At 41.0% G+C, this 24,560-nt stretch overlaps 1 protein-coding gene across 2 annotated transcripts in view; it reads left to right on the plus strand.

Annotated features, from left to right (window-relative positions):
* Window positions 1-4,777: 4,777 nt before the first annotated feature.
* Window positions 4,778-24,560, plus strand: part of dgcr8 (DGCR8 microprocessor complex subunit) — a 39,767-nt gene continuing 19,984 nt past the window's right edge. For both annotated transcript variants that reach the window (XM_078554504.1, XM_078554505.1), the window contains exons 1-6: window positions 4,778-4,888; window positions 6,711-7,725; window positions 9,280-9,442; window positions 14,941-15,083; window positions 16,883-17,231; window positions 18,133-18,330. In XM_078554504.1, the coding sequence (XP_078410630.1) occupies window positions 7,018-7,725; window positions 9,280-9,442; window positions 14,941-15,083; window positions 16,883-17,231; window positions 18,133-18,330 (1,561 nt within the window). In that variant the 5' untranslated portion in view covers window positions 4,778-4,888; window positions 6,711-7,017. The remainder of the gene's footprint in view (window positions 4,889-6,710; window positions 7,726-9,279; window positions 9,443-14,940; window positions 15,084-16,882; window positions 17,232-18,132; window positions 18,331-24,560) is intronic.

The raw sequence follows: 24,560 nt of genomic DNA on the forward strand, positions 1-24,560 counted from the left end.
CTGGTTTTACTTCCAAGTTTAGAAATGGCAAAACCTTCCAGTAAATTAGCACCAACCAATTCACTTGCAATAATAAGCTATTTCTATCCACACAAATGGGCTTTGTTAACAGAAAAATTACACTTTGCTTTGAGTGATAAATACTTTCCATTTTAAATTGAAACTAACCACACTGACAAATGCCCAGCAGGGAGCATGTATTAGGAGAGCACTGCAGATGATGGAAATCTGAAATACAAACAGAAAATGCTGTAAATACTCAGCAGGCAAGGCAACACCTGTGGAGAGAGAATCAGAGTCAACGCCTCAGGTCCACGATCGGCGGTAGTTCTGATGATGGGTTGTGACATCTGTTTCTCTCAGCACAGATACCACCAGACATGGAGCATTTCCAACACTTCCCATCTATATTGGAGCAGAAAATAACTCCTTTTCCAGCCCTCCAAAAAGCACTCAGACATCTTGTAAGCCTCTCATGCCCCTTCAACAAGAAACCCAGCAACAGCTGCCCGAGATCTGGTTTGGCACAACATTAAACATGAATTTTTCAAAAAAGGTTCAGGTATGAAAACATAAACAACTTGCTGAGCAAAAAAGAAAATCAATGTCAAAGCAATAAATTGATAATTTTTAAAAATGAGTAATTTTTAAAAATGACCATTAAAAAGTGCCAAGCAGCAGGACTAACTAATAAAACATTTTTTGCCTTTTCGTCTAAGAAGCAGAGGTAGAGACAGACAGACTAGGCCCCAAGTCCTGGTCACCAGAGAAAGGGGAAGGGGACCAGGGCTGAGCTTTGGAGTTGGGTTTAATTAACACCAACTTTGCGTTGGTGTATGGTGGCGCACACTCCAAACTGGCCTCAGCAGAATTCATATGAAAGTTGGGGTCGAAAGTGGGTTGCCTTTCAGGCTGGGTTTTTGCCCTCTCCCAACCCAGTGTATGGATAGGTTTTTGGGGATGGAGGATGGGGAGGTGTGTGTGTATGTGCATGTGTGTGACCAGCTCACTCCCGGTCTCAGGGTTCTTGCTCACTTACCCACTCGCCCACCCACTCACTTGCTTACTCGCTCGTCCGCTCACACTCTCATACACACTTGCTCTCTCACAAGCTCACTCTCACATATACTCAGTCACACTGACACACGCTCACTCTTTGCAGCTTTAGTGAACACGCCTTCTCAAGCTTATCTTCCTAACTCTGCCTTCTCGTCCTGCATAATATCCTGGTGAACCTACAATGCACCTTTTCTATTACTTTTATATCCTTTCTATTTGAGGGTGCTCAGAACTACACAGCCTATGTCCTGCTACAGTGTTTCACAACTGGCACTCACTCATTCACCCCACCTGCCTCTCCACCATCCGCTCAGTGCACCTAGTGAAGGGCATTAATGCAGTCTTGTCAGTGAAATCCCACAAAGACACGTAAAAATAAATTGGGAGAATTTGTATTCTTGTCGAGGGAAACAATAGCTAGAACATGAGGAAAGAGCAAGAGAGTGGGACTAACTCTACAGCTCTTTGAAAGAGACATCACAGGCACCTCTCTCTTGCTGTGTGATTCTATGATAAGAAAAAGATCAAAGATGTTGGACATAGATTTTCTGATGCATTTTTTTAGAAGGAGGAAATTTTATTTTTTAATGCTTTGGTAAGAATGGGACACTTGTCCTTTTATCAGCCTGAAACAGGAGTTTCAGCGGAGTGCAGCTGAGGTTCACCAGACTAACTCTTGGGATGGTAGGACTGTTCGAAGAGGAGAGATTGGGGAGACTGGGCCTGTATTTTCTAGAGATTAGATGAATGAGAGATGATCTCATTGAAACTTACTAAATTCTTCAAGGGCACAATAGGGTAGATGCAGGGAGGATGTTTCCCCTGGCTGGGGTTCAAGAATGAGGGGACATGGTCTCACAATAAGGGGCAGGCCATTTAGGACTGAGATGAGGAGGAGTTTCTTCACTCAGAGGGTGAACAATCTTAGGAATTCTCTACCCCTGAAGGCTTTGGAGGCTCAGTCATTGAGTATGTTCAAGACTGATAGATTTCTAGATGCTGATGACATCAAGGGATATGGGGATAGTGTGGGACAAAGTGGGGAACCATGATCTACAAACATACAAATTAGGAAACAAGTAGGCCATTTAGCCCCTCGAGCCTGAGCTCTGCCATTCAACGAGATCATGGCTGATCTGACTGTGGCCTGAACTCCACATCCCACCTAACCCCGATAACCTTTGACTTCTTTGTTAGTTAAGAACATATCTACCTGTGCCTTGAAAAAATTAATTGACACTGCTTCCATTGCTCTCTGGGGAAGAGAGTTCCAAAGATTCACGACACTCTGAGAGAAAAAATTTCTGCTCATCTCTGTCTTAAATCGGAGACCTCTTATTTTTAAACTGGGTCCCCTTGTTCTAGTCTCAATCACAAGCAAAAACATTCTTTCAGCATCCACCCTGTCAAGTCCTCCAGGATCTTATATGTTTGAATAAGATCACCTCTCAATCAGGACCCAGGGACTTGTCAGCTTTTCGTTCTAATAATTTCCTCAGTACCCTTTCCCTGGGGATTGTAATTGTTTTAAGTTCCTCCTTTCACCTCCTGATTCAAAATTATTTCTGGGTTGTTATTTGTATCGTCTACAACGAAGACAGATGCAAAATTTCTGTTCAATTCATCCGCTATTTCCTTATTTTCCATTATTAATTCTCCATTCTCGCTCTCTAGAGGACCAACAATCACTTTAATTACTCTTTTCCTTTTTAAATACCTGTAGAAACTTTTACTATCTGTCTTTATGGGCTGAATTTTCCCCCCCGTTGGGGGCTAAGTTGAATGGGCGCGCACAGGCGCGCTTCCGATCAGCCAATTAAGGCCCGCCCAGCGTGACGTCCGCATAGAAGTGCTGTGCACTCCCTGTGCGGGCGGGGGGAATTCCAAAATCGAGAACGCGTTCTTTCATGCATGCGCACAAAAGAGCACACTCATCTCCCTGAGGCTAAGTGCTGCCTCAGGGAGATCGGCTGTAAATGTAAAAAACCTAAAAATAGAAAAATAAAATTTCCCTAACATGTCCCCTCATGTCACATGAGTTGGGACATGTTAGGGAAATTTTATTTTTCTATTTTTAGGTTTTTTACATTTACAGCCGATCTCCCTGAGGCAGCACTTTATGAAAAGTTTTTAAATCCTACATGAAACCTCATCCCACCCGGTGGATGAGGCTTCATGCTCTTTCTAGTTCGCGCTGGGGCTCCTGGCCTGCCCACCAACCTTAAGGTTGGACGGGCAGGTCCTTTAACTACTTAATTGCCTCTGTCAATGGCCTCAATTGGGCGCACAGCTGATTTCGCTGCGCCTCCGCCTTCCTGAAAATTTAAATCGGAGTTCCCGCCGATGTCACCGTGCGTAATTTTACGTGTCGACGAGTGGGTCCCGCACCCACTCGCTGACGTGTAAAATCCTGCCCCATATTTGTAATGAGCTTTCTCGCTCCTTATTAATCTTTTAGTCATTCTTTGCTGTTTATATTCTGTCCAATCTACAGACCTGCCATTCATCTTTGCGGAATTATATGCTTTTTCTTTCAATTTAATACTATCTTTAACTTCTTTAGTTGGCCACGAATGGTGAGTCTTTCTTTATCGCTGGAATGTATATTTTCTGAGTATTCTGATATATCTCCTTAATTCTTGATTAACAAGGGGGTGAAAGGTTATTTGGGGTAGGCAGGAATGTGGGGTTGAGGTTACAATCAGATCAGCCATGATCTTATTGAATAGAGGAGTAGGCTCGAGGGGCCGAGTGGCCTACTACTGCTCCTAATTTGTATAAGAAACATAAGAAATAGGAACAGAAGTAGACCAGGAGTATGTCTGCTACTGCATTTCTACTGACATATCCCTTAACCTAATTTTCCAGTTGACTGGTGGAGCAGGCCCAAGGGGCCGAATAGTGTTAATACTCCCGCGTTAATTTATTCTTTCGTGGGATGTGGGCACATTTGTTGCCCATTCCTAATTGCCCTTGAACTGAGTGGCTTGCTGGGTCATTTCAGAGGGCAGTCAAGAGGCAGCCACAATGCTGTGGGTCTGGAGTGACATGTAGGCTAGACAAGGGAAGGATGGCATATTTCCTTCCCTGAAGGACATTAGCCAACCAGATGGATTTTCACAACAATCAGTTTCACAGCCACCATTACTGAGACTAGCTTTCAATTCAAGATTTTAATAATTGACTTTAAATTCCACCAGCTGCAGTGGTGGCATTTGAACCCCTGTCCCCACTGGGGCCTCTGCATTATTAACCCAATGACATTAGCACTACACCACCATCTCCCCCTTTATACGTTCCTATACATAAACTCTGTTGCTAAGTATTTCCAGCATTTTCTGTTTTTAGTTCCCATTTCCAGCCTCTGGAGTATTTTGCCATTGAAAAATTTTTTCTGTGTGTTTTGGAGGAGAAGGCGGTGCCAGAGCTTTGATTGACATTCAGCTGGAGTGGGCCGGGAGGAGGGGGGGGGAAATGGGTTGCGCTCACCTCTCTGGCGTGGCGATTGGCTGAGCGGAATATCAATCAATGCACCCACGCATGCGCGTTTGAAGGGTTGGTGCCCCGGCGGCGGCTCGTGCCGGAGCGGCTGGGGGTGAAGGCGGTGCCGCTGTGTTGATTGACATTCATTCCTACACCCCGCCCCTCCCCTCACCCCCCCCAAGTTCATGTTGCTGGCCCGACGATTGGCTGAGCTGGACGTCAGTCATCGTAGTGGCGCATGCGCGTCGGCTGGCCTGGAGCCGAGGCTGTGGCTGGTGCCGGAGTCGATGGGTGAAGGGAGGGCCATGAATTTTTCTGTTGTTTATCAATGTGACGAACTATAACGGTAGGCGTCTTACGTTAAACTATTATGAACATAGCCGCCAAAGCGCCTTTTGTTTACTTGTTAACAGATAACGTGCAGTTTAATCTCTGAGGAGCAGACTCCCGAATAAATTCATGTCTTTTTTGTTGGAGTCGGGACCAGGCCTCAGACTAGGCCTCGGGGTCCTTTTTTTTCCCTCCTCCACTGAACTTTTGATTTTAAATTAGACAGAGTGGGGGGGGTGCAGTTTAAACGCTGGGCTCAGTTTTTATTTTAAATAGGTGCAGTTTTTTAAAAAAAAATTGATTCCCATAATCAGTGATAGGCTCATGGTCGAAGGGTGAAGCTGGATAGATTTCACCCAAGGCCTGTTGCTGTGTGGGGCTTCCACCGATTATAATTTTCCTTCCACCTGCCGCAATGCTACCAAGAGGAGGCAGAGAGGGCTGAACTCATTTGGAATTTATGGGAAGATTCATATCAATTTATTGGAGGTGACCAGTTCAACTACTTAGGGGGGGGGGAAACTATATTTCCTCGTGTTAGGAATTGTTTTTGAGCACAATTTAAGGGTTAAATTCCACCTTTTTTTGTCTTGTGTTTTTTTACTTAATTTTTAACAAAGTTTGGATGTATTTAGAACTGGGAAACTTTTTTAAAATACTGAAATTAAAATTGCAGGCTGAAATTTTGATTACTTTGCAATTTTGAAATTTAATGCAGTACTGTTCAATTCATTGTGCATCAAATTCAAAAAGATTAAAATGTGATCATTCACGTTTGCTAGCATAACTAGTTGCTGCACTTGGGAGTAATTGTGTTAAACAACTTGGGAGGATTTTCATGTGAAGCGCTGTATAACTACAAATTTCTCCCTTTTAATGTCAGGAAGATGTGGTTAATGTGCTCCTTAACATGAAATGTTTTCTGTATCCTGATTACTGTAGTAATACTACATTTGATACATTAACAATTTTTACATTACTATAATGTATGGGTTACTTAATCAACTGCTGGGCTACTTGCTTACTCCATGGTGAGTAATTTTAAAAAGGGATTGGACAAGTTACAAGTTATAGATGTGAGTGATCTAATACACTGAAGTACTTCATTTGGTGGATTTAACGTGTAGTATAATATTGCTGCTGAAATTGTTTATGATCTCACCAGGGCTTCAAATAAAACTGCAGAATAAAATGTACCTGTACAACTTAACTAGTCTTTAGAAATAAAAACATGACCAATTTTCAAATACTTTATCCAGTCCAATAAAACCTTCAACTCTGAAATTACATTTGCAAGATACTTGTGTACAAATTTCTTAATAAATTAGTTTGAAAATTTTCCCCACGACATCAGTAGAGGTGTTAACTTACTACTTTTAATACTGCAGCTAAAGTAGCAAAAAAGAATGAACCAACAACATAACCACTGAAGTATAGTCACTATCCTAATATAGGGAGATGTGATACAAGGTCATACACACACCAATGCAATAAATGACTGAATATTGTATTGCAGTTGGATTGGCTGCATGATAAGTAATAGCTAGGCTCTTGAAATCAAGTTACAGGATCTTGTGCATTGATCTGAGACAGCAGACTGAATGTTGATTTTGCCTCGCATCCAAAAAAATGGCACCTCCGACAGTGCAGCACTCCCTCATTATTGCATTGAAGTGTTCCTTTAGATTATGTGCTCAAGTCTCTGGAATAAGACTTGAACAAAGAACAGATGGGAATTTAAGACTGCTGGTTAGCATAGTTGTGAAAGCTAGGTTTTTGCTGATAGTTTATAACCTTTTGGTGGAAATGATTAATTGCATTTTATTGTATCTCTGCAGGTGGTGATCAGTAGAAGATGGTGTCAAGGACTCAAGATGATGAACTCTGTCTAATCGCAGGCGTTGATTAAGCTGAATACATTGTGATTTCCAATAATTGAGACAGTGATTCTGAAAGCTGTCTACTTTAATGAAAAGAACAATGTAGTCAGCTTAACTGAATCATCTGTAAAATTTGATTAGTACCATAACTCTCAGATAATTCACTTGGACTGGCTTATGTTTAGTTATTTTAATTGGGTATTTGATTAAGATATAATTTGTTCAGGACTCTTTATAGTTTAGAATTAATATTAGGTTTTGAAAGATGGAGACGTTTGGAAGTATACCACCTATGCCCAAAGAGCCACTGAATGTGGAGAATCAGCCGTGTCCCCCACCTCTTCCTCCAAGTACGCCGCCGCCTCCACCACCTCCCCTGCAAACGTCCAGTGACGCAGAAGTTATGGACGTTGGCTCTGGTGGTGATGGACTTTCAGACACTCCCGCTGGGGACTGTAACACGTGCAGCCAAGACCAGCTTGTTACGATGGAATCCACTGTCTTTAACAATCAATTCACAACAGTATCGGGAAGCTGTCCACTGAATCCAAGAACAGCACGTCACGCACCAGCTGTTCCTAAGTTTGCCCCTGATATTAAGTTGCTCAAAGATGTAAAAATTCGAGTTGTCTTTACAGATAATAGTAAAAGCAAGGACAGGCAGGTAGTTTATACTGGTGTTGAATCTGGTGAGAAAAATACCGAATTTATCAATAGTGTGAATGGAGATTTGCATGGCACTCCTTTTGACAGTAATAGAATAGTGGGGTCAGGGGGCTTCTGCAGTAAAAGTACTGATAAGCAAGAGGTTGAAGACAATCAAGAGAAAAAAGTGGAATTTGCAGTACTCGATGAACTAGAAGACTTTACAGAAAACTTCGAAACAGATGATGTTGAGGGAACAGGTTTCAAATCTGAAATGATCATTCAACAGGATCACGTCGATGAAGAAGCTCTGAGTTATTCATTTGAGGTATGTGAGCAGGGTTCAAAATACTCACGTGCACATGTGATTGCACGTGGAGTTATCCTTGTGTTATATAAATGCCTTGTCTACCTTTTCCGTTTTGTCCCTTTCACTTGCCTGGTGCATGTAACCTTTTTTATTAAAGATTGGCCAAAAAAACATGCTGGACTTCAAAACTTCTCAACTGTTGACATTTGCAGGCCATTGTGATCAGGCTTCTAATTGTTCACTCTGTTTACATGCATCAGGTAATATGTATAGTATTTTGAACCCTGTGTGTTTTTTTTCCAGCCCTTTCAGACCAGCACATCTTGCCCACCGACATAACTTTTCAATCTGGTAAAGTTTCAGAGTGCAATTTATTTCTGTCCACAGTGCAGCAAACTATATTTATATCTACACATAATTAGTGAGGGGAAAACATTTGCATTATTGGTGGATATGCAGATTGTCTTAGTTTTTTTAATGCAAAAGTATCCTTCCATTCCTACTTCGCTTCTGTTTCTGCAACTGTGGTCCTTCAGTCAGTAGAGTGGATGAACAGAAATGCAAACTGCTGCGTAGTTCTGATGCCAGTCCCTTGTCTATGAATTGGTTAGTCGGAGTTGTGTCCACCCATCTGTAGGTGTGTATGGATGAACCAACTCTGAAGACTGACCAGAGCATTAGATAAAGCTCAATACAGTGATGGCATCGAGCCCAGGCTGGAACTTTAAACTCTGACAACGGAAATGTGCAACAAGTATCTTTTGCATCTTCATTGTATTGTGTGTGTTTCAATTTAAAATAACCTGCCCACTTTTTAAATGGCTGCAAGGCCATTTATATGTCCATGTGTGTATGTATATATGTATACATATATACATACACACGCATACAAGAACCTATTTTCAGTGCTTCAGAGGAATTTATTGTCATGACAAAGACATCAAATTTAAATGATAGCATTCCACGCAATGTTATTGTAGTTATAAACTCCAGTGATAAAATACAAGCTTGTCTTTGGGCTCACCAGACCTAATTATTCAGGTATGTTGTAATGCTTTTATTAGTTTATGAAGTGCTTTTTTTTAAAACAACTGTCTTCCATTGCTTCAAATGCATTTTAAATTGCTAACAGCATTCTTTTAACTTTTTATGTTATTAAAAATAATTTAATATTGCCCAGAAACAAATTGGAGATACTAGAATGGTCGATTCATTGTTGCTGAGAGTTCCAACTTTACTTCATAGAGGAACATCAGACTTTTTTTTAAGAACATGCGCTCTGAAGTTAACTGACAGGCTTAAGGTGTACGTATATATTTATTTCAGCCACCTAGTATTCCTGTTGTTAAAAGTTTTGGGACAGCTTGGTAAATGATCAGTATTTGTGGCCATTGCTATACAACTTGGTGCAAAATCCTATGGCTTTAGTTTAATAGAACAGACAAGATTTAAATTACACAATTATTGTGTGAATGCAGCTAGGCTTAAAAAGCATTTTTTTCCTTTGAAATGCCCCATTTAGAAACCTTCATACTGTTATATTGGGATGGCCTTCAATGCTGTATTTTACAGGATGATTTTGATAATGATGTTGATGCGCTCCTGGAGGCGGTGCTACCTCCTCCCAGAAAGAGGAAACGGGTAGAAGAGGAGAATACTGGTGACAGCGACCACCAGACTGATGAAGAAACAAGTGTGCAGCCAATGATGACCAAAATTAAAACTGTGTTAAAAAGTAAGTGGGTTACACAACCTAACCTGGTTTTCTTCCCTTTCCTCCTGAAGATGTCGTACGGTTCAATAGATTCTGGCCAAACCTTACAAAGATGACAATTTTTCACATGTAATATTGTGTTTGCCTGAGATTTTACTATGAACAGAATCGCAAACTAACCTAATTTTAAACTAAACTATCCTTAAGTACCATTCACATATGCACACTTTCCAGCTGGGATCATTGTCAGTTAGAAACTGTAAATGGCTGATTTATTTTTTGCCTATGTTAGCACCCAACTAAAATCGAATTGGGACAGGTTAGAGTTGAGCCTCAGACTTTTCTGGTCATTTTAGCTCAGCAGCAGTATTGTTGATGGAAGCTTAAACTATGAAGTGCTCTGTTGGGGACTTTTTGGCTTGTTCTGAACTCATAGACAAATTTCACCAGATTTATCACATCTCCAACAATAGCTAGATTGTTGGATGAACATTGTTAAATGTGGTAGAACTGTAAACTGCAAAATTTTATTCAATTTTAAAAGGTTGGTGTCCTTGTCTGAAAGAAGAGTTGCAGAGTTGGTTAATGGAAGTGAACTCAATCAAATCGATGAATTTGAAGCTTTTGGGGATAATGACTTTCTTTAAACAGATTTTATAGTGGCTATCCTTAAACTCCTCTCAGGCAGTTTTAATGCTCACTATTCAAACACGTTTAAAACCAATATCTGTTGCATAAAGAAATGCCAGATTTGTAAATTTTTAAGATGGGGACTTGATGGTGTTTAAGAAAAGATTACTCATTATCCATTTTTACATCTGTGGTTGAAATTAAATGAGTGCAGTATACAAAGATTTGGCGTAGGTGAAAGCCCCTTCTATTCTTGTCTCACTGCTACCCTTATGTGGCCATTATCTTTTTGACACAAACCCTAGTTCTTGATACTGACATTGTTCCTGTAGTTTATTGAGATTGTACTAAATTATAGGAACAGTAGTAGGCCAATTAGCCCTTCAAGCCTGTTTTGTCATTCAGTGAGATCATGGCTGATCTGCGACCTAACTCCATATACCCATCTTAGTTAACTGAACTTTATGAATGTCTAATTTAAAAACAACAATTGACCTAGAATCAACCGTTGTTTGTGGAAGAGTATTCCAAAATTCTACCACACTTGTAGGTGTGATTCTTAATTTCACTCCTGAAAATCCCGGCTTAAATTTTTGAGCAATGTTCCATAGTCCTAGATTCCACAACCAGCAGAAATAGTTTCTCTTCACCAATTTCCCTAAATACCTTGGAAACTTTGATCAAGTTACATAATCTTTTAAAATTCCCAGGAATACAACCCATGTTTGCTAATGTTACTTAATTTAACCCTTGGAGTCCGAGTATCATTCTAGTAAATCCACATTACACTCCTTCCAAAGCCAGTATATCCTTCCTAAGTTGTGGTGCCCAAAACTGAATGTAGTACACCAGGTGTGGTCTAAGCAGGGCTTTTCAGTATTACTTCTAACCCCTTGTAGCCTTTTAGATATAAAGGCCAGCATTCCATTAACTTTTTGATTATTTTCTGTAGTGTTCATGACATTTTAATGGCCTGTAATATCCGACTCCAAGTCTCTTTGGACTCCTGCTGCTTCTAACCTTTCACCATTTAGAGAGTATCCTTTTTAGGTCCAGGTGAATGACTTCACTTGCCCATATTGAAATCCAGTTGCCACAGTTTTACCTATTCACTTAATCTATTAATATCTCTGTTATTTTATGTTTCCACCTACACTACTTTAAAATGCCACCTATCTTTAGTGTCATTGGCAAACTTGGATATGTGGCTCTCTATCCCGTCGTCTAAGTCATTAATAAATACAATAAACATTCCTTGTGGAATGCCATATCTTTGAATTAGAGTACCTGCCCATTATCCCCACTTTCTGTCTCCTACTGCTCAGCCAGTTTCCTAATCAGGGCAATAACTTGCCCACAATTCCATAAGCTTCAACTTTAGCTAGCAGTGACCTTTCACCAGAACTGAGAAAACATTGGCCTGAACTAAAATTGAGATCTGTTAGTAACTTTTCACCTAATCTTTCTGTTGGCTATGCTATTCTCTGGTCTAAAGTTTAGTAGGTTACCTGATCCTAGGCTTCTGCCACTGATGCACTTAAGTGGGTTTGTAGAAATTCCTATTTTTTCCTTAATTTGTGATGAGTTTTCTTATCTTCTTGATGCTTCATTCAATTAGATTTGGGAAGCTAGATTTTTTTTTTAATTAAACCATTCATCCTGGATTTTTCTTGTTTGGCTGCTATTTTGCCCTGGTGGTGTTCCATTCATTCTTCATACCGCTTGTAGCAGCTCATGCAATTTTGTTCTCCAGTTGAATTTTTTGAAATTTGAAACAGAAGAGAGAGCAAGTGAGTCTGGAAGACATAGAAATTATCGACCAGTTAAGGCACAAGGGAGTTTGGCAAGGTTGGATGGTATTTATTTTAATGCAAGGAGTCTGACAAAGAACGCAAATGAGTTGAGGGCACAAATTAACACATGGAAGTATGATGTCATTGCTGTCACAGATACATGGTTGTGAGAGGGGCAGGATTGGCAGCTCAATATTCCAAGATATAGGGTCTTCAGGCGGGGGGGTGGCAAAGGGAAAGGGATATCGCAATATTCATCAAGGAATCAATTGCAGCAGTATGGAGGGTGACATCTTAGAAGGCTCCTCGAATGAAGCCATATGGGTAGAACTGTAAAACAAAAAAGGAGCAATCACGTTGCTGCGAGTGTGCTACAGGCCCCCAAACAGTTGATCAGAGAGAAATAGAAGAGCAGATATGTAGGCAAATTTCAGAGAAGTGCAAAAATTGTAGGGTAGTAATAGTGGGGGATTTCAACTTCCCCAACATTAACTGGGTTAGTCATAGTGTGATAGGTTTAAAGGGAGTGGAATTCTTAAAATGCATCCAGGAGAGCTTTTTAAGCCAGTACATAGAAGGTCCTACAAGAGAGGGGGCGGTCTTGGACTTAATTTTAAGGAATGAAGCCGGGCAAGTGGTAGAGGTATCAGTGGGGGAGCATTTTGCAGATAGTGATCATAACTTTGTTAGATTCAAGGTTGTTATGGAAAAGGACAAGGATGGGCCAGAAATCAGAGTTCTAAATTGGGGGAAGGCGATTTTAATAAGCTCTGATATGATTTGGCCAGACTGGATTGGGAGCAGCTGCTTTTAGGTAAATCTGCGTCAGACCAGTGGGACTCATTCAAGAAGGAAATAGGGAGAGTACAGGGCCAACATATTCCAGTAAAGATAAAAGGATGGGACCAACAAACCCAGGGAACCCTGGATGTCGAGGGATATGCAGGATTGGAAAAAGGGAGGCTTATGGCAGGTGCCGAGGGCTCAAAACAGCAGAAGCCCCAGAAGAGTATAGAATGTGTAGGGGGGAACTTAAAAAGGAAATTAGGAGAGCAATAAGGAGGCATGAAAAAACATTGGCAGGTAAAATAAAGGAAAATCCAAAGTTATTTTACAAGTACATTAAGAGTAAGAGGATAGCTAGGGAAAGAGTAGGGCCCATTAAGGATCATAATGGCAATTTGCGTGTGGAGCCGGAAGACGTAGGTAGGGTTCTAAATGAATACTGTGTGTCAGTGTTCACAAGTGAGAGGGACAACGTGGTTATGGAAATCAAGCAGAAGGACTGTGATATAATTAAAGAAATTAGCATAGAAAGGGAGGGGTTCTAAGTGGTCTGGCAGGCTTAAAAGTAGATATATCTCCAGGCCCGGATGAAATGTATCCCAGGCTGTTGAGTGAGATAAGGGAGTAGATAGCAGAGGGGCTGGCAATAATTTTCAATACCTCCCTGGCCACAGGAGATGTGCCAGAGGACTGGAGGACAGCCAATGTGGTACCGTTACTCAAGAAAGGAGGAAGGGATAAACCAGGGAACTACAGGCCAGTCAGTTTAACCTCAGTGGTGGGGAAACTATTGGAAACAATTCTGAGGGACAGAATTAACCTACACTTGGAGAGGCAGGGATTAATCAAGGGCAGTCAGCATGGTTTTGTTAAGAGGAGGTCATGTCTGACCAATTTAATTGAATTTTTTGAAGAGGTGACCAGGCGTGTAGATGAGAGCAATGCATTTGACGTAGTCTACTTGGACTTCAGCAAGGCTTTTGATTACGTCCCGCATGGGAGACTGATAACTAAGGTAAGAGCCCATGGGATCCAAGGCAATTTGGCAAATTGGATCCAGAATTGGCTGAGTGGCAGGAAGCAGAGGGTGATGGTCGAGGAGTGCTTTTGTGACTGGATGCCTGTGTCCAGTGGGGTTCCACAGGGATCGGTGTTGGGTCCCTTGCTGTTTGTGGTATTAATGAACAATGTAGACTTGAATGTAGGAGAGTTGATCAGTAAGTTCGCGGATGACACGAAAATTGTTGGGATGGTAAATAGTGAGGAGGATCGCCTTAGATTACAGGAGGATATAGACGGGCTGGTCAGATGGGCTGATCAGTGGCAAATGGAATTTAATCCGGATAAGTGTGAGGTGATGCATTTGGGCAGGACAAACAAGGCATGGGAATACACGATGAATTGTAGGATCCTGGGAAGTACCGAGGATCAGAGGGACCTTGGTGTACGTGTCCAACGGTCCCTTAAAGTAGCGGGACAGGTAGATAAGATGGTTAAGAAGGCATATGGGATACTTGCCCTTATTAGCCAAGGCATAGAGTATAAGAGCAAGGAGGTTATGCTGGAACTGTATAAAACGCTGGTTAGGCCACAGCTAGAGTATTGCATGCAGTTCTGGAATCCGCGTTATCGGAAGGATGTGATTGCACTAGAGAGAGTGCAGAGGAGATTTACCAGGATGTTGCCTGAGCTGGACAGTTTTAGTTATGAGGAGAGATTGGATAGACTGGGGTTATTTTCCCTGGAGCAGAGGAGATTGAAGGGGGACATGATTGAGGTGTATAAAATTATGAGGGGCATAGATAGGGTAGACAGGAAGGCACTTTTCCCCTTGGTAGAGGGATCAATAACCAGTGGGCATAGATTTGAGGTAAGGGGCAGGAGGTTTAGAGGGGATGTGAGGAAGAATTTTTTTACCCAGAGGGTGGTGGGAATCTGGAACTCACTGCCTGAAAGGGTGGTAGAGGCAGAAATCCTCGTAACATTTAAGAAGTATTTAGGTGTGCCGTGGCATACAAGGTTATGGGCCTAGTGCAGGAAAATGGGATTAGAATAGTTAGGTACTTGTTTGACCGGTGCAGACTCGATGGGCCGAAGGGCCTTTTTCTGTGCTGTAGACCTCCATGACTCTGTGCTTTGTTAGATCTCACAAGCCGAGTTGTGGTTCTTTGTGTCACTGTTTTCATTGGTCACCCCTATGGTGGTCTGTGAGTCTTACGATATTTTCATCCCTGATTCTGTTTTTGTATTGTGACTGAATTAAGATGCCTTGTGCTTTACCTGGTGTTAAATTTGTTTTAATCTTTATAGATCGTGGCCGACCACCAAGTGAACCCCTTCCTGACGGCTGGATCATGACATTCCATAATTCTGGTATCCCAGTTTACCTGCACAGGGAAACCAGGGTGGTTACTTGGTCGCGACCTTATTTCTTAGGAACCGGAAGCATCAGGGTAGGAAATAAATTAAATAATACGTCTTGAAAATTATTATATGATTCATTTTCTGCTGAAGGCAGTGACTTGTGTTGGGAAACATTCCAATCCTGCTGGCTCTCCACTTTTTCAAATTGATTCTTGGGACATGGGCATGCTGACCCAGCCAATATTGTCAAGAGATGGCGATTTTGGGGTTTTAATTCATGAATTTTTTTTTTCTTTATTCTTTCATGGGATGTGGACCTCACTGGCAAGGTCAGCATTTGTTACTCATCCCTAATTGCCCTTAAACTGAGTGGCTTGCTCGGCTATTTCAGAGAGCAGTTGAGAGTCAACCTCATTGCTGTGGGTCTGGAGTCACATGTAGGCCAGACCAGGTAAGGACGGCAGATTTCCTTCCTTAAAGAATATTTGTGAACGAGATGGGTTTTTAATGACAAAAGCAAAATACTGTGAATGCTGGAAATCTGAAACAAAAACACAAAATGCTGGAAAATCTTAGCAGACCTGACAGCATTTGTAGAGAGAGAAACCGATTTTACGTTCGAGTCCATGTGATCCTCCTTCAGATTTTTATGATCATAGATTCGTGGCCACCAATAGTGAGACTAGTTTTCAATTCCAGATTTTATTAATTGAATTTAAATTCCACCAGCTGCCATTGTGGGATTTGAACTCATGTCACCAGAGCATTAGCTCTGGATTGCTAGTCCAGTAGTATTACCACTACACCACAGCTACAGTCTATGTAGTGAAGATATCACCACTTGGGCAGACTTAGTGAATGTCGGGTGAGCTGTTCTTGCATCTTTGCACTTTTAGTTGAGGTTGACTTGATAACAATTGGCTGATTTTATCTCCCTTGTGTAACCAAGGAATTCTGAGTCTATTTACACCACCCCAGTTGCTCCTCTGGTTAAGTTAAGACTGTGTAGGTCTTGGATTGAACCTGGGTTATTTTTGACCTGCCTATTTGGATTCTGTGTTTTTTCCAGAAAGTCATTGGATAAGTATGTTTAGCTCCTTGAGTTATGTTATAACCTGAGTACCATGATTTATTATCACAGACCTCCTTTATTTCTTCTCTGCCAATTTAACTCTGCAGAAAATAAGCTGCAGTGGTACAATGTATTAATTTTGAAAGCAGTGGATTTGGTTTATGTACAGGGTGGATTGTGGTTATTTCTAATTGGCAAGGCATGTATATGCCTAATGCAGTTTCTCATGTCACTCTTCGTGTGCTCTTATCTGCTGGATTGGTAAATTATGCTGCCTGCAATTTTTTTTCAAAGCCACAGTCCTTAATGTAGCATTTTTTCTTCTTTCCCCCTATTTCCCCAGCCCAGTGTTGGCCTCGTCCAAACTGATTGTATTGTTTACTGTCACTCTCCTTTTCATTATCTCAACAGTGCACATAATTTGCTCATGGAAAATATTTCTTCTTTTGCAAATGCTCTGTTACAATTTGTTATGCAATGTGCAAGAAAAATGTGGGTGGGGTGACTTTGAACATGGTTTTTTTTATTTTTTCCCATCCCCATGTGTTTGCCTTTACTGGCCCTTAATGGACAATGTGCAATCTGCAGGTGCCTTCCTCTAGGTTGATTGCTGGGAGACATGCAATCAGAGTAGGCTTGTGAGGATGGCCCATCTTTCTTCCTGTATTCTTTTTGGCACTTGATATTGTGGTCTTGTCTTGGTGTTTCCAGCTAATATTTTTCCTTCCTTAATCAGCAGTTGTCTTTCTTGAATGTTTCTTAGAAACCTTACCCATAAGTGGATTAAAAGTTTCCTTTTATTTTCGTTCTGTGCAGAAACATGACCCTCCACAGAGCAGCATTCCCTGTCTACATTATATGAAAATGAGAGACCAAGAGGAGAGAGAGCAGAATAAGCTGGCTAGCAATGGAGAGATAACCAAAGTGACCACAAACGGAGAAATGTCCCCAGAAAATTGTGAGAACACAACAATGGAAGTAAATGAGAAACTCGACTACACTGCCACTGATCACAACTCTGTAACTAATTCAGTACCTCTCAGTAGCTCAGGTACATTATACTGTAAATCCTTAGATGAAAGAGACTCCTTGGGTGGAATCATTGCAGCAGGAGCCCTTGGACAGGTGAAGGCTAAAGTAGAAGTATGCAAAGAAGAATCTATTGGTAAGATGATTCTTGATCTTCTCTAAAATAGAATGATAAATGGTTATTCAGGTTAGGAATTTAACGTGTCTCTGTCATGGTGTGGATGCGTGCATGTGTATCGTGGCTTTTGCTTTTTTTTTCCCCTCACTTCTTAAGATCTCCATGGCAAAGAGGACCTGCTGCCAGGCCTCTTCCATGGCCACGTGGGCTTCAGTTGCATGGAGGAGGTATGAGGTGACTCAGCCACTTTATTTTTTGTTGCATGCTCCTTTTCCCTTGGCAAGTATTAAGTCTACTCTATGCTGCCCCATGATGGCACAGCTGAGATTCAGAATATCTTAATTTAAGATTTTGAACTGTTCTACAAATTGTATTAAAAATTGGAAGGCAGTCCTGTGCATTGGCATTGCTACAATTTGTAGGTGCTGTGGTGTGTTCTGAAATTGGTTATCAGATCCATATAAGTCACCATGCAAAATGAGTTATTTTGTGCTTGCTGATGGTAAATGTGGCCATTGTATTTACCTGACTTAATTGTGTTAGCTGTCTAATCAGAATATAAAAACAAAGCTTTGATGTTTTCTAAAGGTTCATATTTAAAAACTACACCTGTCTTTTGGCAAATTACGTTTTTGTTTCTTGGTTTCTGAAGTCTGCTACAAATCTTACGTTTATAACCTAGATGTTCATTTTATCACATTAAAATAGTTGCCATTATTATTTCTTATCACAGATAGCCTTTGATTAAGTAGTACAAAATGATTCTTAGGGAAATTTATATTTATACATAATTATACTTTAAGTAACCAAATTTGTTTGCCGGGACTATCAGCCTAGAAGAGTACACTGAATACAGATTTCTCCCGTTCACTTCCCATTTTATTATTTATGCAATTTTAAAAATCTGCAACGTTTCCAGCTATTGAGGAATTTAAAAAATACCTGGAAAAACGCTTTGATTTCGAACAAGTCACTGTGAAGAAATTCAGGACCTGGGCTGAACGGCGTCAGTTTAATCGGGAGATGAAGCGGAAGCAAGCGGAAGCTGAACGGCCAATTTTGCCAGCCAATCAAAAGCTCATTACACTCTCTGTCCAGGATGCACCCACAAAAAAAGGTAAAAGCAATATGTAAATTTTCCACCAATTTCTGACATAAACTGTTTAGAATTATGCCTCCAAATCTTTCAGAAAGTGAACTTGTACTTTGTGAATGCATATAAATGATGGGTATGCAGACTTGGTGATATGCCTGTATATTAGAGCTTTGGTATTGGCATCAATGTTTAATTCCAGCTATGGTGATTTTGTTTTTCTTCCCCAAACACCCCCGTCCCCATTTGAGTTGAGGGCTGAAAAATGTTCAGTTTAAATCATCCCAATTTGATTTCTGTGTGATTTGAATATGTTGGCGCATCTCAGTTGTATAAAGAATTTGACTGTTTGGTATTCTGAACTGAAAATCTTGGTGTAATTTTGCTATTAGTGATGTGTCGGTACACCTGTTTAATTGTACGTACTGAATAGACCAAGCTCTTGTTCAACTGCAGCACGTACACATGGTTTTTATTCAGGTTTCTATAGTGTCCCAACCAGAGGAAATAATCATTCCCTATTCAATAGTGCTACTAACTGAACAATGCTAACAATATTGCTGTGAGCATTAAGAACTTTCTTCTGGTGAATTTGTATTTTCTTGGATGGAACATATGCATTTTAAAAGGTTTACCCTTCTTATAATCTTCATTGTTAGCTAGATAGTGAGCAAGAATGGCCTGGGGCTAATGGCTTTCTTGTGATTTTTCGGTTTCCTGCCTTCCTGAGTTATATTATGTGAGATTGGTGTTGCTCCTGTGTGACTTGCCTCTTCTGTTAAAGTTGATTTTTTACTTTACCGTTGTCCAAAAACACATTTTTATTCTATTTTTTTTTCACATGCGTACATCTGGGACATCTCCAACCAAAAGGGTTACCTCAAAGTTTGCTCTCGGCCCTATGCGTGAGCTGTTCTGGGATTATTAACAGGGTTGTTACTGTGTTGATTGCACTCCCTGGGAGGAAGCTCCTTTCCTCTCCAGTATCTCCTTATGGCATGGCTGAGTTTGAGCTTGCCATATTTACAGCCACAGGGATAACTAGAAAAATGGAAAAGAATTTCTTGGATCATTTTCTGCGGGGTAGTCTTTAAATAGTCGCATGGATTGTTTTGCTGTGAGAAACTACACCATAGATCATTGGGATACAAGTGATCACCATGACAATTATGGAATGCAATTATCACCATTTAGTGACTCATAAGCTTTTTGTAGGCATTTACATAGAATAGAAATACTTTGCTGTTAATTATGTTTTTAGGTTAGTAACATGAAAGGATATGTGAGAATGTACGGTGAATATAGATTGTCCTGTTTGAGATTTACTACACCTGACTTTTGCAATATTTTAATTTTAGTGATGTAGCACAAGTATATTTTAAAATTTGTTTTAGAAGCAAGGGAGGAATTAACTGTTAGTGTATTTCTTTCAACTAAAGACACACTCCTGCCAAATCTCCCTACAGTGCTCAGTCCTAGGGTAAGCCCAACTGCTACCCCTCTCATCCCAAGTTTTAGCAACCCTTCTTGGTTTAGTCTTTATGTTCAATTTTTATGGTCAGCTTTTGGCATATTGGGAAACCTAAACAACTCCATGGTGCTTCACAAGTTCTATAATGGAGGTAATATACCTTTCCAATGTAGTGAACACAGGTTTTTGGCAACGGATTCTAGCTCTTAACTAACAGTACTATTTTTTTTCATGATTGGCTTTCAGTCAGTCTATAACATTTTAGTTTGAAAATATTAGTTTGGGAGGGCAACCGAATGAGTCTCGAAACCTTCATACGTTTTTCTTTAATGCTTTAAAGCATCTTTCAACAACTAGTCTCTCTTGATTTGAAAGTCTACACCTCCATAGAGGAATAACTGGCAGGAAAGTACCTTAAGCACTCATGTCTTGGAGGTGGGGTTGTTAAGTCTATGGTCAGGCAGTTAAAGTTGCTGGCAGCTGTTTGGGAGGCTGTTCAACATCAGCTGATTTTGGCAGTCCCAGTGGAGGTTAGTATCACTGAGGAAACGGGGTGCAGAGAGCTGTTTATGGTTCAGAATAATAAATACCAGCATAGGCAAGATGGGCTGAATGGTCTTTCTCTGCACTGTATCACTCTATGATTCTAAGTTGAACATTCTTGATCAGCTGGCATTTTCCTTTATCCTTGGGGTGAAAGGCAAAAAAAAATCCAAGATTTGCATTTATATAGCACCTTTCATGACCTCTGGCTGTAAACACTTTGGAACATCCAATGAACTGTTTGAATTTTACTCGCTTTTGTAATGTAGAAAATGTGGCAACCAAATTGTGCACAGTAGAGTCCCGCAAACAGCGATGTGATAGTGTCTAAATAACCTGCTTTGATTTTGATTTTGAGGGATAAATATCAAGCTACAGCTAAGACATCTCCTTTGCAGTGAATAATTGAGGTTTCACTATATAGAACTATTTAATCAGTCAATGGATGCCGGTGAACTGATTGTTTCCTAATCCGAGCCATTAATCCATTTTTTGTGAAATTTAAAGAAATATTCTAGGGAAGTAAGCTTTAAACAGAAGACTGAATACACTTCTAAAATAAACAAAGCATTTTACAATGTCAGGATTGAGAGTAATTAAATTTAGGCTAACAAATAACTTCTCTGGATTATTCCTTTGATGTGGAATAGAATTTTTGTCTAAAAGGAGATTCACGGACTGGTAAGTGGTAGCACCTGTAATGAATGTCTGTCAATGTTTCCTGTCACAGCAATCCCAAATGTTCATATGCTGAACAAACAGACAGCACGAGACCAATGTTCCCCATGAGATGCACGTTTGTGTAGCCATGCAGCAATCTTAAAGGGACTGCACAGAGCAACAAACAGGTTGCACATAACAAAACTTGAAGGAAACCTTGGCCCGCTGTCAACAAAACTCCATTTTGTGAGGGAAGCAATTGAGAAAGGAGCACTTTGGTATCCTTTTCTCCCCTCCCCAATGGTGTAAATCTGGATGCACTCCCTAATCCAGGCAACTCACACCTCTGTGAAGGAGAATCGGGGAGGTTGTTACTCTTGACAGTTCTGCTCGAAGACAGTTTATAAAGGTCTGCAGTAAATGGTTTAGACCTTAAGGGAAAGTTGTTTCCATTGAAAAGTTAAGTTGATGAGGTTTGATGATCGACAACCCTCCTGTGCACTTTATTCTTTTACTTGGAAAGTAATGAGGGATTGAGTTCCATAGGCTCTCAAAATAGAAATGCAATCTTTATTTTTTTTAAATTCAGAATACCAGCTGGCACTAGGAATGTATACAAAAGTGGTAATTTTGGTAATTATAATGTCTCACATTATCTTCCTTTTGTGAAGTTGGTTAATGTTTGTATTTTACTATAGCATTTCAAGGAAATATGCATCATTTACAGTTGTTTTCACAACTGAAAAGTCAGTTTGCAACCATCTTCAGCTAGAAGTGCCAGGTGCCACTTGACCACCTCCAGAGTTTCGAATCATTACAGAAGCTAGTATTCAGCCAATTCGATTCACTCCTCATAATATCAAGAAATGGCTGATTGTCCTGGATACAACGAAAGTTGTGGGTCTTGACAACAGCCCAGTAGAAGGCTTGCGCTCCAGGACGAGCTTTGCGTCTAGCCAGGCTATTCAGGTGCAGCTACAGCACTGACATCTACCTGACAATTTGAGAATTTGTCCAGGTATGTCCCGCCCACCAAAAGCAGCAAAAATCTAATCAGCTAATGACCGCTACATCAATTTACTCTCAATCATCAGTGCAGTGATGGAAGGGATCATCGACAGTGCTATCAAATGGCACTTAGCCACCAATAACTTGCACATAGATGCTCAGTTTAGGTTTCACCAAGACCACTCGACTACAGACCTCATTGCGGCTTTGGTCCAAACTTAGACAAGAGAGCTGAATTCCAGATTGAGAAGAGAGTAACTGTCCTTGACATCAAGCCAATATTTGACCAAATGTAGCATCAAGGATCCCTAGTGAAATTGATGTCAGTGGGAATTGGGGGCTGGGGTGGGGAGTAACTCTTGGAGTAGTACCCAAGATGCTTGTCGCTGTTGGAGGCCAATTAACTCAGCTTAAGCACATTACTGTATGAGTTCCTTGGGGACAATGTCCTGCCTGACCATCTTCAGCTGCTCCATCAATGACCTTCCCTCCAACATAAAGTCAGAAGTGGGGATGTTCACTGATGATTGCAGTGTTCAGTTCCATTAGTAATTCCTCAAATACTGAGGCCCTCTACCTGAAGGAAACACAACATTTGGGCAGGGAATGATAAATGACAAATAACATTCTCACCAAACAAATGCAAGGTGGTAATCATCTCCCAACAACAGAGAGCCTGGACATTCCCCTTGATATTCAACAGCATTATTATTGTAAAATCTTCCACCATCGACACCCTGGAGATAAGTAACTATTGACCAGAAGCTTAACCTGACCTGGCATATAAATACTGTGGCTACAAGAGCAGGTTAGAAACTGAGTATTCTGCAGTGAATTACTCACCACCTGACACCCCAAAGCCTGTCCACCATCTACAAGGCACAAATCAGGAGTGTGACGGAATATTGCCCACTTGCCTGGATGTGTCTTCCTCCAACAATCTAGGAAAAAGGAGTTTGCTTGATCACCTCACCCACCACCATAAACATTCACTTCCTCTACCACTGGTGCACAGAAGCAGTAATGTGCACCATCTGCAAGATGCACTACAGAAATTCGCCACGGCCTTTTTGACAACACCCCTCAAACCTAGGACGTCTACTACTAGAAGAACAAGGGCAGCAAGTGCATGGGAGCACCACTACCTGCAAGCTCCCTTCCAAGTCACACACCATCCTGACGGAAATATATTGGCATTCCTTCACTGATGATTTGTTCAAAATCCTATAGCTCTCACCCTGACAACACTGTTTGAATACCTACTCTCCATGGACTGCAGCAGTTCGAGGGTGGCTCATCACCACCTTCTCAATGGCTTTGACAGGAAAGCCCACATCCCATAATAATTATTTTTAAAAAAGCTTACTCCCTCTGTTCATGTTCATTTATATTTCCTTTAGTTTTGGAACTCATCAAATCTAAAAATGAAGCTGTCTTCTTTTTGCTGGCACCTCCACACACATCACTATATTCTTTTGCAAATTTCTGTCATCTGGCTCTATTAATATCCCTAAGACCTTCAGTTCCCTTAATTGACAGGATTTGATTTAATTCCACTGTCAGGTAGGGAGGAAAGGGAGTTCTTATAAACTTGAAGCTTGTGAATTTTAAAACGCTATGGCGAAGCTTTGTGCTTTATCAGCATCTTTATTTGGAAGACCTGTATCGTTTTTTTCTGTCTTTTCCCAAGTGAAAGTAAATTGTCATCCGAGTCGTTCTTTATAAATTAATCTCCTAAAACCTGGAATCATCCTTTCCGTTCTTTGAACGCCTTCCAGTTTTTGGTGGAGTGTGGGTAATGTCTAATATTGCACGATAGATTGTGAGCCTGTAATATTGGTGGAGAGCCTATACTAACCACAAGGTTCCGCAGTTCAATTAAGTTTTGGAGGTAAATTTCAGTTTTCAGCTGCCATGAGTCCGTTGCCCCCTTTCATAATTCTCTGCCTGGGACATTTTTCCCATTCCACTTGACTTCTGCTCCGTCTGAAACTGAAGATGGTTGATAAGAAAGTAGCTCCCAAGAAGGGAGCCAAGAAAGCCTTAAAGAAAACAGCAGCAAAAGGTGGGAAGAAGCAGCGAAGTTCGAGGAAGGAGATTTACTCCATCTACATCTACTAAGTGATGAAGCAGTTTCACCTTGACACTGGCATCTCCTCCAAGGCCATGAGCATCATGAACTCATTTGTGAATGACGTTTCCGAGCGCGTTGCGGGTGAGGCTTCCTGCCTGCCCCATTACAACAAGCGCAGCACCGTCAGCTCCCAGGAGATCCAGACCACCATGCACCTGCTGCTGCCCGGGAAACTGGCCAAGCACACTGTCGGAAAGGACAAAGGAGGTGACCAAGTACTCCAGCTCCAAGTAAAACTTCACAATGGACTGAAAAACACACCCTCAATTCTCCAACCATGTTCCACCCTTTATCTCCAAGGTCTACCCAAGAGCTCCAGCTTCTGCCCTTTACTAATACCAGGTCCACTGGAGTATTCTAGGTCTTCCTCCCTTTCACAGGGACTATTTCAACTACTTGAGCTTTCACTCCAAATATTTCACCTGACTTCCCACCTGA

The sequence above is a fragment of the Cetorhinus maximus genome, chromosome 12 (genome assembly GCF_964194155.1).
Source record: "Cetorhinus maximus chromosome 12, sCetMax3.hap1.1, whole genome shotgun sequence".
Taxonomy (NCBI): domain Eukaryota; kingdom Metazoa; phylum Chordata; class Chondrichthyes; order Lamniformes; family Cetorhinidae; genus Cetorhinus; species Cetorhinus maximus.